At 35.1% G+C, this 13,053-nt stretch overlaps 1 protein-coding gene across 1 annotated transcript; it reads left to right on the top strand.

Moving 5' to 3' along the window:
* Positions 1-11,596: 11,596 nt before the first annotated feature.
* LOC122731932 (vomeronasal type-1 receptor 4-like) lies at positions 11,597-12,538 on the top strand. Its single transcript, XM_043972174.1, has one exon. The coding sequence runs from the start codon at positions 11,597-11,599 to the stop codon at positions 12,536-12,538; it is 942 nt and encodes a 313-aa protein (XP_043828109.1).
* The last annotated feature ends 515 nt before the right edge of the window (positions 12,539-13,053 follow it).

Below are 13,053 nucleotides of genomic sequence, written 5' to 3'. Positions count from 1 at the left end.
AGCTAAAAAGAGAAAAAGTTCTAGAATCTCTTTTAGTACAAGTATTTTATTCTAAAAAAGAGGACATGAGAAAAGAATCAAGTGTTCATAAATCAGAAAATTATTTTATTACTTTTTCACAACTCAACTTTTTAATATTTTTCTTTTCTATCCACAACAACAACAGATTTGTTGACACATAGAAAGGTTAGTAATGTTCACTGAAGTTTCTTAATAATTACAAATTGTTGTTTCCTTCTTCATAGAAGAAATGTATCTTATTGGTGACCAAGTATAATATGCTAATATATTTTTTTAAAAATGTTCTACCTTAATAGCATTATATATTTCAATTATCTGTAAATATTATTTTCAACTTTCATTTTTATTAGATGTTTGTTACAAATTTTGCTCCCTCTTTCCCTTCCTTGCCTCCTCCATAAGACCACAAGCAATCTGATTTTGGTTATCCAGGATAATCATGTTAAACATATTTCTAAATTAGTCATACTGTGAAAGAATAAAATGGAATAATCATGGGAAAGGAAAAAAATGAAAATAACAAGCTTCACACTACATTTAGTGTACATTGCTCTTTTCCTGGACATTGAGAACATTTTTTCATCCTGAGACTTTTGGAATTGTCTTAGATCATTGCATCACTGAGATGAGCTAAGTCCATCATAGTTCATGCCTGAACAGTATAGCTGTTATTGTATACAATTCCTCTTGGTTCTATTCACTTCACTCAACACCAGTTCATGGAATTTCTGGTAGTTTTTTCCCCTGAAATCCACATGCTCAGAATTCCTTAATGCACAATTGAATTTCTTTACATTTATATTCTGTACTTTATTCAGCCATTCCCCAATTGATGGCCATCCCCTCAATTTCCAATTCTTTGCTACACACACAAAAATGTTATATTTTTTACACATGCCACTCCTTTTCAATCTTTTGTGATTCCTTTGGAATACAGTCCTAGTAGTGCTATTCCTGGGTCTGTGGGTATACACAGTTTTATAGCTCCTTAGGCATAGTTGCAAATAGCTGTCCAGAATGGTTATATCAGTTTACTATTCCACCAATAAGGCATTGGTGTTTCAATTTCCCAACATCTTTTCCAACATTTATCATTTTCTTTTTCTGCCATATTAAACAATCTGATAGGTATGTGGTGGTATCTCAGAGTTATTTTGATTTCCATTTTTATAATAAAGAATGAGTTAGAACATTTTTCATGTGACTATGGATAGCTTTAAATTCTTCACCTAAAAACTATCTATTCATGTCATTTGAACATTTATCAATTGGTGAATGACTAGTCTTCTTACAAAATTGACTCAGATCTCTATATATTTCTAAAAAGATGACTTTATCATGAAAAGTGGCTGTAAAAATATTTCACATTTTTCTACTTTCTTTCTAATCTTGGTTACATTGGTTGTGTTTGTGCAAAAACACCTTAATTTAATGTAATCAAAATTAGCCATTTAGAATCTCATTATGTTTCCTTTTTTCTTTTCTTTTTCTTTAGAGTATTTAGAATTTTATTTTCCCCCAATTACATATAAAACCAATTTTAATGTCCATTTTTAAAACTTTGCAAATACATTTCCTCCCTCCCCCCCCTTAAGAGCACAAGTAATTCAATATAAGTTATACATGTGTGGTCATATAAAACATTTCCACATTAGGCTGTGAAAGTAGACAGATTAAAAAATATAAGAAACAAGACACTAAATATATGCCTCACTATGTATTCAGTCACCATCACTTCTTTCTCTGGATATAGATCACATTTTTATTTAAGTACTTCACAGTTGTCTTGGATCAATGCAGTACTGAGGATAACCAAATCATTCACAGATGATCATCTTACAGTATTGCTTTTAGTTTTTATACAGTACACATCACTTTTCATCAGCTCATGTAAGTCTTTCCAGGTTTTTCTGAGTGCATCTGCTCATCAATTCTTACAACCCAATAGTGATTCTTCATAATCTCATCCTACAATTTATTCATCCATTGCCCAACTGATGGGCATCTCCTTTATTTTCTATTCTTTGCACCAGAAAAGGGTTTCCATAAATATTTTTGTACATATAGGTCATTTAACTGTTTTTTATATCTTTTTGGATACCAACCTAGTAGTGGTATTTTTAGCCCAAAGTATATGTATGGTTTTATAGCCCTTTGGCCATTGTTGCAAATTATTCTACAGAATGTTTGAATCAGTTTACAACTTCACCAATGGTGCATTAATCTCTCTTTTCCTATATGTCCCCTATAACGTTTATCATTTTCCTCTGCTATCCTGTTATCCCATCCGGTAGATATGAGATAGTGCCACAGAATTGCTTTAACATTCATCTGTCTAATCAATAATGAGTAGAGCTTTGGTTTTTCATATTGGTAAAGATAGCTTTGTTTATCATAGCTGTAAACTTTTCATATCATTTGTTAATTTAACAAGTGGGGAATGGCTGTTATTTTAATAAATTTGACTCAGTTCTCTATGTGTTTGAGAAATGAGGTCTTTGTCAGAAAAACTTGCTTCAATTTTTTTTTTGATTGTTAACTGAATTTCCTTCCATCCTATTCCCTTCCCATGTCATTTACTCACCCTTACTCTCCTCAAAGGTATTTTTCTTCTGACTGCCCCATCTCCCAATCTGCCCTCCCTTCTATCACCTTCTCTCCTTCCTCCCCTGACCCTTACTTTCCTGCAGGGTAGGATAGATTACTATATGTAATTGAATGTGTATTCCCTCTTTGATCCAATTCTGATGTGAGTAAGGTTCCCTTACTCCCCAGCACCAATCCCATCTTTTCCTCCACTGTATAATCTTTTTCTTGCTTTTTAGTAAGATGCTTTACACTATTCCATCTATCCCTTTCCCTTTCTTATAGGGCATTCCTCTCTCACCCCCTATTTTTTTAAAAGAAATCATCCCTTCATATTCAACTCAGTCCTTTGCACCCTATCTAATTATACTGCATCTAACAGCCCTTTACTGAGAAAGTTCTTATGAGTTACAAGTATCATCTTCCCATGTAGGAATGTAAACACTTTAACCTTTTAATATGCCTTATGATTTATATACCCCCTTTAACTTGTTATGCTCCTCTAGCATCCAGTATTTGAAAGTCAAATTCACCATTCATCTCAGGTCTTTTCCTAAAGAATGCCTGAAAGTTCTCTCTTTCATTGAATTCCCAATTTTTCCCCTGAAGTATTAATATTGTTTTGCTGGTTAAGTGATTCTTGGTTATAATCCCAGTTCCTTTGCCCTTGTGAATATCATATTCCATGCCCTCTGATCATTTAATGTAGAAGCTGATAGATATTGTGTTATCCTGACTGTAGCTCCACAGTACTTGAATTGTTTCTTTCTGGCATCTTGCAATATATTTTACTTGACCTGGGAGCTCTGGAATTTGGCTATAATATTGCTGGGGGTTTCCATTTTGGGATCTCTTTCAGGAGGTTATAGATGGATTTTTTCAGTTTCTATTTTACATTCTGCTTTGGAATATCAGTGAAATTTTCCTTGACAATTTCTTGGAAGATGTTGTCTAGCCTCTGTTATTTGATCAAGCCTTTCAGGTAGTCCAATAGTTTTCAAATTCTCTCTCCTGCATATATTATCCAAGTCAGTTATTTTTCCAATGAGAAATTTCACATTGCTTTCTATTTTTTGATTCTTTTCTTTTTGCTTTATTGTTTCTTATTTTCTCATAAAATCATTAGGTTCCATTTGCTCAATCTTAATTTTTAAGAAATTATTTTCTTCATAGAGATTTTGTACTTCCATTTCCATTTGGCCAATTTGACTTTTCAAGGCATTCTTTTCTTATTTTACTTTTGCACCTCTTTTACCATTTGGCCTAGTCTGTTTTGTTGTTGTTGTTGTTTGCAGGGCATTAGGGGTTAAGTGACTTGCCCAGCTAGTAAGTGTCAAATGCCTGAGGCAGGATTTGAACTCAGTTACTCCTGAATCCAGGGCCGGTGCTTTATCCACTGTACCACCTAGCCGCCCCAAATCAAGAATTTTTTACAAAAACAAAACCAATATAAACAAAATTACAAGTCAAGTTTATACCCGGGAAAGAAATTTTGAAACAAATGTCTCTGATAAAGGCCTCATTTCTCAAATACATAAAGAACTGCCACAGATTTTTCAAAATACAAATCATTCCCTGATTGATAAATGGTAGAAGGATTTGTACAGGCAGTTTTCATGCAAATAATTCAAAATTATCAATAATCATATGAAAAAATGCTCTAGATCATTATTGATCAGAGAAATGCAAATTAAAGCAATGCTGAAATATCACCTTAAACCTATTGGAATGGCACATATAACAAAAATGGAAAATTTGGTTGTTGGAGGGATTGTGGGAAAACTGTGAGGCTAATCACCTGTTGTTGGAGTTGTGAAAATATTCAATTATTCTGGAGAGCAATTTGTAACTATGCTCAAAGGGCTATAGAATTGTGGATATCATTTTGTTTTGTTTTGTTTTGGTGAGGCAATTGGGGTTAATTGACTTGCCCAGATTCACACAGTTAGTGTCTGAGGCCAGATTTCAACTCTGGTCCTCCTGACTCCTGGGGCGGTGCTCCATCCATGGCACCACCTAGCTGCCCCAGTCAATATCTTTATTATCCTACCTATAAATACTTTTTGTATAAAATAGGTCCTTTCCCTTTATACCTTTGGAATTATTGTTTACCCCTCATTGTTGAAGAAGACCAATGACATCACACAGTGATGCCTTCACTCAAGTATGAAATAGATTTAATTAAAGCATAGCTGCAAAATTCATCAGTTTAACACTCTCTTTTCTGAGACATCAAAGTCCAGTAGAAAGACAATAGTCAGGATAATTGATAATGTCCCATGAAGCAGTCAATGACCTTGGCATCTTCCATGTCTGACAAAGCTCTAAGCTCTTCATAGCTCCTGCTTCGGCAGCTATCATAGGCACTGGTACAGTTTTTATTAGCTAATTCTACCTTAGGAACCACACAGTTTTGAAACCTTTTGCTGTGAATAGACCTCACACTTAGCTTCAACTTTCCATCCTTCAATTTGAGAAGCAGTATGATAGATGCTTTTATGCATGGAGCTTCCTATATTAGAGATAGGAAATTTTGGTAGACTTTCATTATTCTCCAGCCTTTTGCATCAGGTAAAACAAGCCTCAGCAAAGACAAGAGTAATTTGCAAAATAATATGGAAACTTATTGGCCTCAGGAATCCAGTAGTTAGCAAGGTGGTAGAGGTGACAGAGTGCTTTGCTTTGTCTAGAAACTGGATTTCCAATATCAGTTAAATAATGAATTATTTTTAAATCCTGGATCAAGGCATCTTTACTCTCTCAGTCCTCTTTTTTGTATCTACTGAAAAGATACACATTTACAGGCTCCAGGGCAGATACACTGATTCCTCTATTTCAGTTTCACCTTCACTCTATCCTCATTTATCTACTATATATTGTTACCTAATAGCATGTCTGAAATATTAAAAAGAAAATAATAATAAAAAAGAATAGAAACAGAGGCACACACATACAAATACAAATATATATATATCTGTTGCTACATTTCTGTCAAAGTGTCATCCAGTCAAAAAAAAAACCTCCTAAAATGAACATCATTTTCTATCTGCAGATAGTAAAAGCATAGATGTCATATGATGGTTTTAACTATAAAATTATGTTCTGTAAATTGCATTTCAAAAATAAAACACTAAATAAATATTATAAGGAAGAAAAATTCACAAGGATTTCTAGATTTCAGAGATTATGGCCCTCACATATCAGTGTGCAGACATCAATATCTCCTCCATTCCAAAGGCTTGAAAAGGACATCATTTCTTCCCTTTCTGTTATCAGGCAGAGGAAACAAAATATTCTGTTCCAAATATTAGCAACTACTTCTTTGGAGATTCTAAATAATCACTTTTAATTGCTGCTAGGTATTTTCACCTGACACCAAAGGTTGTTTCTTCCTCAGACTCATCCCAGATTCCTTCTGCTGACTTTGCTGGTTGAGGTGACATGATAATTAAAGCTCTTGAGGGAGATGGGGTGTGCCTATAAATCCATCTCTAACCATCTCCACAAAACATGCATACACCCATGCATGCACATATAGTAACACACTTACATACCCACATGCAGCTGTAGCCACTGCTTTGGCAGCACAGATCTGAATGGTGAGTAACTGTATGCCTTGGCCACAGAGATAGAGATTCTTAGGAATCTCATCTTTGAGAATGGAATTTACTTCTATCAGTGCTTGGGACAAAGAAAGCACCTTGTAGATGAAGCTAAATAGGTATTCTTCTTTCCTCAAAATGCAGCAAGGGCATATTTTCTGTCCTAGGTCCTTGTCAGTTGTCTCTGACTCTGCCCATTCCCTACTCTGGTCCCCAACAAGGCTAAGGGGAACACCTGTAGGTGCAGCACTCAGCAGGTTATGATTCAGATGCTGGGAAATTCTGTACTGTAACATTCCTGGGAGAAAACTGGGTTCTGATTATTTCCTTTCTCAATAGATCACAGGAAGGAGCTGTAACTTTTCAGTCTGAGCTCAACCCAAGGAACAGAACAAAGCTCTGATTAATCACGGATCTAAGCTCAATGTATTAAAAAAAAAGTCACTGGGAGCTGTCTAACAAGCTCGGAGTCCTGATAGCCTTCCCGCATCAGCAGAGCAGTATGGGGCTTAGACCCCTGGCTGCTGCTCTCAATGGCTTCAGGCCCTTCAACTTGAGCCTAACCCTGCTTCCACTTCACCAGGTGCAGGGATTTGAAAGAATTTGTATGACAGGCTGAGTGTTCCTGTGGGGTTTGTTAAAGCACATGCTCCACAGCCTAATCTCTCTTCTTGTGCCAGAGTCATGTATACTCAGAGATTCAGAGCAGAAAAGATGTCAGAGTAGTTACCTAAAGCCTCATTTTACTGGTGAGAGTACTGAGGCCCAGAGAGACTGAGTAGCTCTTTCAAAGTCACAGAAATTCAGGATCAATGGGCATTATATCTGAATACATGTGCTGTCTGACTCTTCATGCCATCCTTATTTTATTTCCCTATTCTGCTTCCTCGATGGCATGGGATGACTGATGTCAATATAGCTTTGATTGGGAAACTGGAAAGTCTTTGGATACAGTCTGAAACCTTATTCCTCTCCCCTTCATCCTTTCTTCTGCCATTTTCTTTATTCTTTTCCATCATCCTTACAGATGCCACCCTTATAATCCTGGCAAACCTTACATTTAGTGATTTTCTGCCTTTCCAACATTGCTTGTGAGAAATTGGGAAAAGTCTTTTTGTTTTCCATGCCATGGATGCCCATGCACCATGGTGAAATGGGAAGGACACTCAAATTAGAAGCACAGGACATGGATTCCAATCCTGACTGTGCTCCTTACTTCCTGTGCTGCCTGGGAGAGATCACTTCATTTTTATGGGTGTCTAGTTCTTGATTTTAATGATAGAGGCCATTGACTCAGCCATAGCCTCAGCAGTAGCTTCCATATTGAAGTAACTCCTTGGCTGACACAGCCCTCTGTCCTCATGTGCTTCACTGATTCTTTGCAGAATAAAGAGTCTGATACTAAGTAATTCACATCAGCCAAGAACTCTCTTAGGGAAAACAGTGGAGAAAGAAGTTGAAACAGGGTGGCTGACAGAAAATTATGCATGGGAATCTTGTGTGTGTTTTCTCAGCTTTTGTTTAAAATTTTATTGCAAAGACTATGTGGGGATTCATTCAACCACAATCCCTTGCTTTGGAAAGGGAAAAGGAGAGAGATCCAGTAATCGAATATTATACTTATTTTACCATATCGATTGCATTTTCCACTGTATTTTTTTTTTGAGAAAATAGGTGTTAAGCGACTTACCCAGGTTAACACTGCTAGTTAGTTTCTGAAATCAGGTTGGAACTCATCCCCTCCTGATTCTCGGTCCACTGTATTTTAAAGTAAAGTTGCAACAGGGTTTGGATATTTGTCCTGTAATTTCTTCAAAGTCTAGAGCACAGGAAACTGGCTTAAAAAATAGGATCCAGCAATGCCATTTTACTTTTATTTATTAGATGACTATTCCATGTAATTTATAAAGAGTAACCTCAGCATTTAAAGGGCTATATAAGTGAAGTCCTGAAATAAACTCATAAGTGAAGGAATAAGGCATCTTTATGGAGAAAAAAGGGTGTCAAAATTGCCACCCTGGAGGAAGTCCTGCCTTAAGACTTAAAGGAAGGTTCTTAGACTTTTTGGAGAAAATGGGTTGGTTGTCAAATTAAGTAGTGATGTCTGGTCAGAATATGCAAGAAACACTTGGCAATCTGGGCTAGGAAAACTTTTTTTTTTTTTTGGTAAGGCAATTGGGAGTTAAGTGACTTGCCCAGGGTCACACAGCTAGTAAGTTTGTAAAGTGTATGAGGCCGGATTTGAACTCAGGTCCTCCTGAATCCAGGGCCAGTGCTCTATCCACTGCACCACCTAGCTGCCCTTAGGAAAACTATTTCATTCTGACATTGTTGCCTTTTGTGCCATGAATCCTAACACAATGGGATAATGACAGCAGAAGCAATTGTGGAAGGTCATCTGGCTCAAGCTGGCTTTGTTTAGAAGGAAATGTCCATGGGTTAGGACTTAGGATTTGGCTCAGCTCTACCTAGTAAAGAATAGAAGGAAAGAAAGAACATTATTAGGATCCTGACATGACTCACATCATTATGAGGAAGTGGCAGGTAAGATTATATTTGATATTAACATTTTTTTTCTGTAATAGGCTAATATGAGATAAGTAGCCAGATGTATTTTGAGGAACAAAAGGGTCCTCAGGAATACATATGACAGAAATGGGGTGCACATCCTGAATGACAGAGAAGTCCTGTTGTATGCAGAGTGCTTTGCTGGGAATTTGAAAATTAATTTGATATTAAATAGAATTCATTTAAACTTATTAGTATTTATTAGTCTAATAATTTAATGATGATGATAATGTTAGTCATAATAATAATAACAGAAGAGCAATTTCCTAAATGGATGGACATCTTTTCACAAAAGTTTTTGTTCAGCTCATTCTCCCTCTCCTGGATGCCCTTTGTCTGCCTGCAACCAACTGTACTATTGTTACTGTTCTTTCTTCCTTAAGAGGACCATTACATCAGGAATTGATGTCATGATGTCCTGACTTGCACTGAGTTGGATTTAAGTGAGGGAGGGTTGTGCAAGGTCACTAACCTCTCTCCTCCAGAGCCATCTGGGAGCATTGGCAAGATATAATATATGAAGAAGTAGATAGAAAACTGGATCTGCAGTCAGGAGACTTGAATGCTAATCCAGTCTCAAACACCTAATAGCTGTGTGTCTCTGGAAGAATCTCTGAAATTCATCTTCAGTTCTCCAGGTGAAACCTGGCAATAAAAAACCTGGCATCTACTTCCCAGAGTTTTTGTATACTTACCAAATTGCCTGGCGTATAGTATATGGTTATCCTATGCTTCCATATTTCCTTTTCTGCTTCTTACTTTCCAATTTTCTTTCTACTCTATGTAGGTGAAATGTATATATTCATATAAAACAATAAATCAATACATACATAAATACATACACACATAAATAAATGAATAACAAATGAATACATAAATAAGTGAATGAATGAAGAAAAATGAATGATTGAAAAGAAACATACATACACATGAATAGAAGTATATATACACACATATGTATATATGTATTATATATATATGATAAATTTATCATAGTTTCTACAGGGCCTGCCAATCAATATGTTGTTGGCAGCATTGATATTGACTTTATTACTGGTCTCCTGTCTGAAACAAAATCCTTGTTTTACTATTTACATTGTCAACTATTTTCAAAGCAATTTCCTTTTTAGCAGTTTTTTTTAAATTCTGAATGGAAAGCAAGCTGGGCTTCAAGATTATTGCATTGCTCTTTTACTTAAACAATTACCCTTGGGTTGGATACATACCTGTCTATGTACATATATGTGTATATACAAATATATCACTATATGTATATATGTGCATTCATATATACATATATGGGTCTACATATACACATATATACATACAAATACATATGTACACATATACACACATATCTATATCTCTCTCTATAAAACATAAAGGCAGAGAGACATACACAAATGGGGAGAGAGAGAGAGAACGAGCGAGAGAGAGAGGGAGTGTTAGTTTTAGGAGAGATGGCCAAATGACTGTTCTTTTACTACTAACATGTTGACCTTTCTGATCAAGGAAATGATTAAATTACTCAAAAAAATATGTCTATTGAACTGTTTTAAGCATTATAATAATACACATATATACAAGCATGGATATACTTCAATATTTATAGCTATCTATATATAAAGATTTCAAAGGGAATATATATACATATATATAAAGACATATATATGGATATATTTATCTACATATGTATGTATACTGCTTTTAAATGTATTGCCTAGTAAGTTATAGTGTCTTTCTTTCAATCTCCTATAGGAATATATTTGCAAATGCATGCTTCTACTATAATTAATGTAATTTCTTTATCTGAGCAACCTCATGATTAATTTTTTTTCCTGATTGCTATTTTATTTAAATACTTTATAAAAAATATAGTCCAAATACCAAAGATTATTTCTCTTTACTGGATCCTTGGACAGTGTCTTCCTCCGAACCAACCTCCTGTCAAATGTATTTGAGATGTATATTCTTCTACCAACAATAATTTCACTCAGGAGTTTTAAAAGTAATTGTTTTGTGGATCAGTGACTTATATTCTTCATTACATGTCCATGTAATGAAATTTATTTACTGAGGAATTTGACGAATTTCTCATCTTTTCTTATTCATATAGTGAATTTCAATTGAAGAAATTTCAGTGATTGATTAACTGTGTTGAGACAAGCTTGCATTGTTAAGTATCTTTATACTTTTGGAATATTCTTTTTTTTTTCTTTTTTTTATGGGGGGAGGGGGGAATGAGGGTTAAGTGATTTGCCCAGGGTCACATAGCTAGTGTCAAGTGTCTGAAGTCAGATTTGAATTCAGGTCCTCCTGAATCCCAGACCCATGCCTTATCCACTGTGGCATCTAGCTGTCCCTATTTTTTGCTTTTGTTTTTGTATACTCCTAAAATAGCGGATAAATAGAAGAGTTCAGTTTATAATATGGACTTTCAGCTCACAGTTTTTCAAATACATATATATATATATATATATATATATATATATATATATATATGTGTGTGTGTGTGTGTGTGTGTGTGTGTGTATGTGTATATATAAAATAAATGATACAGTCCTTATGTATAAGTGCAACTATTTTTTAATGCCAAAGTATAAAAATGCTTGTCTCCTCAATATCAAATGTATTGGTAAAAATAAATCATTTTTCTAAAACTATATATCTCAAAAATAAGGATTAGCAAAACTAATCTTATTGGTGAGCAGTGTGTAGAATCCTATTTGGAATACCTAAGTATCATAACAGAATTCTTTCTTTTCATTCCCAGGTAACTTCAGATCCAACAACCTTTTTTCTGTACAAGACAATAAGGGATGCATTCTGATGATGGTATCCTGTGCCTTATCTACATGGCTCAGATTGTTATTGGAGTATTTGGGAATGGTTTGCTCTTTTACATATATACTTCTAATATAATCTCTCCTCAGAGGATAAAATCCATTTATGTGATATTCATTAATTTGGCCTTTTCCAATATTGTGATGATTTTCTCCAGGGGCCTTCCATGGGCAATCCATTATTGTATTAAGAAAATATTTCTAAGTGACATTGGTTGTAAAATCATAGTTTATCTGCAAAGAGTGTCACGAGGTATATCCCTTTGTATTACCTGCCTAATGAGTGTCTTCCAGGCCATCACCATCAGTTCTGGTGGTCCCATATTGGCAGAGCTCAAAGTCAGAGCCCAAAAGTGCATTGTTCCATCCTGTGTCTTCATATGGGTACTCAATCTGTTGATAGATGGGGTTGTGCCTCTGTTAGTGACAGGCATAAGGAACAATACAAATAGTAACCTGAATAGAAACATAGGGCTTTGTTCTATAGAGAAGTATGCCATGACTACCTTAAAACTTCTAATTTGGAAATCGCTTTATGATACAGTGTTTGTGGGATTGATGGCCATTACCACTGGCTACATGGTGCTTATTTTGTATAGACACCACTGTCAAGTTAAACACATTCACAATACCAGCCTAGCCCCCAGTTCTTCCACAGAGACCAGAGCCACCAAAGTCATCATTTTTCTCATGAGCATCTTTGTATGTTCTTATTCAGTTAGTTCTATCTTTGTTATTGTGATGGATAATTCTAAAAACATAAACCCAAGGATGTTACATATTTCTGTTGTTTTTGCCTCATTTTACCCAACTATCAGTCCCTTTCTTTTAATCAGTAGTTATTCTCAGAGCCCCAATTTTTTTAAGGCTTTCAAAAAGATGAAAATGTCTTATCACCGAGGTCTTAGAACAAAATGATTAAATTTTAGAATCATCGAATTTTAAAGCAAAACAATACAACAGCAACAACCAAAAACATAAAAAACCTTCCCAAATTTCAGACCAAATAAACTATTCTGAAAGAGGAGACATCAGAGCAAAGGACTATGTTTTGATAAATCAAAAATTATTTTGTTTTCTGAATGTTAGGAACTTTATATATGTAACTGTATCTAGAAAAACCAAGAAATCTTTGGGTCTTCAGAAAAAAGGGGTATGTCCACTGAATGTTGGTAACATATACAATCTGTGGCCTCATCATTCATAGAAGTAATGGAACTCAACTGTTACCATACTTAAAGTACTTATTTTAGAGCTGAAAAAAATGGCTGGAGAGGTTAATGTTTGCCCAGAGGCACACAGATAGTGATTATCTGAGGAAAATTTAAAATTTTGTTTTTTCTTTATTCTCTTTTTTTTTTTGTGGGCCAATGAGGGTTGAGTGACTTCCCCAGGGTCAAAAAGCTAGTAAGTGTCAAGTGTCTGAGGCCTGA

The sequence above is a fragment of the Dromiciops gliroides genome, chromosome 6 (assembly GCF_019393635.1).
Source record: "Dromiciops gliroides isolate mDroGli1 chromosome 6, mDroGli1.pri, whole genome shotgun sequence".
Lineage (NCBI taxonomy): Eukaryota > Metazoa > Chordata > Mammalia > Microbiotheria > Microbiotheriidae > Dromiciops > Dromiciops gliroides.
This window is presented reverse-complemented; position numbering and strand designations above follow the sequence as displayed.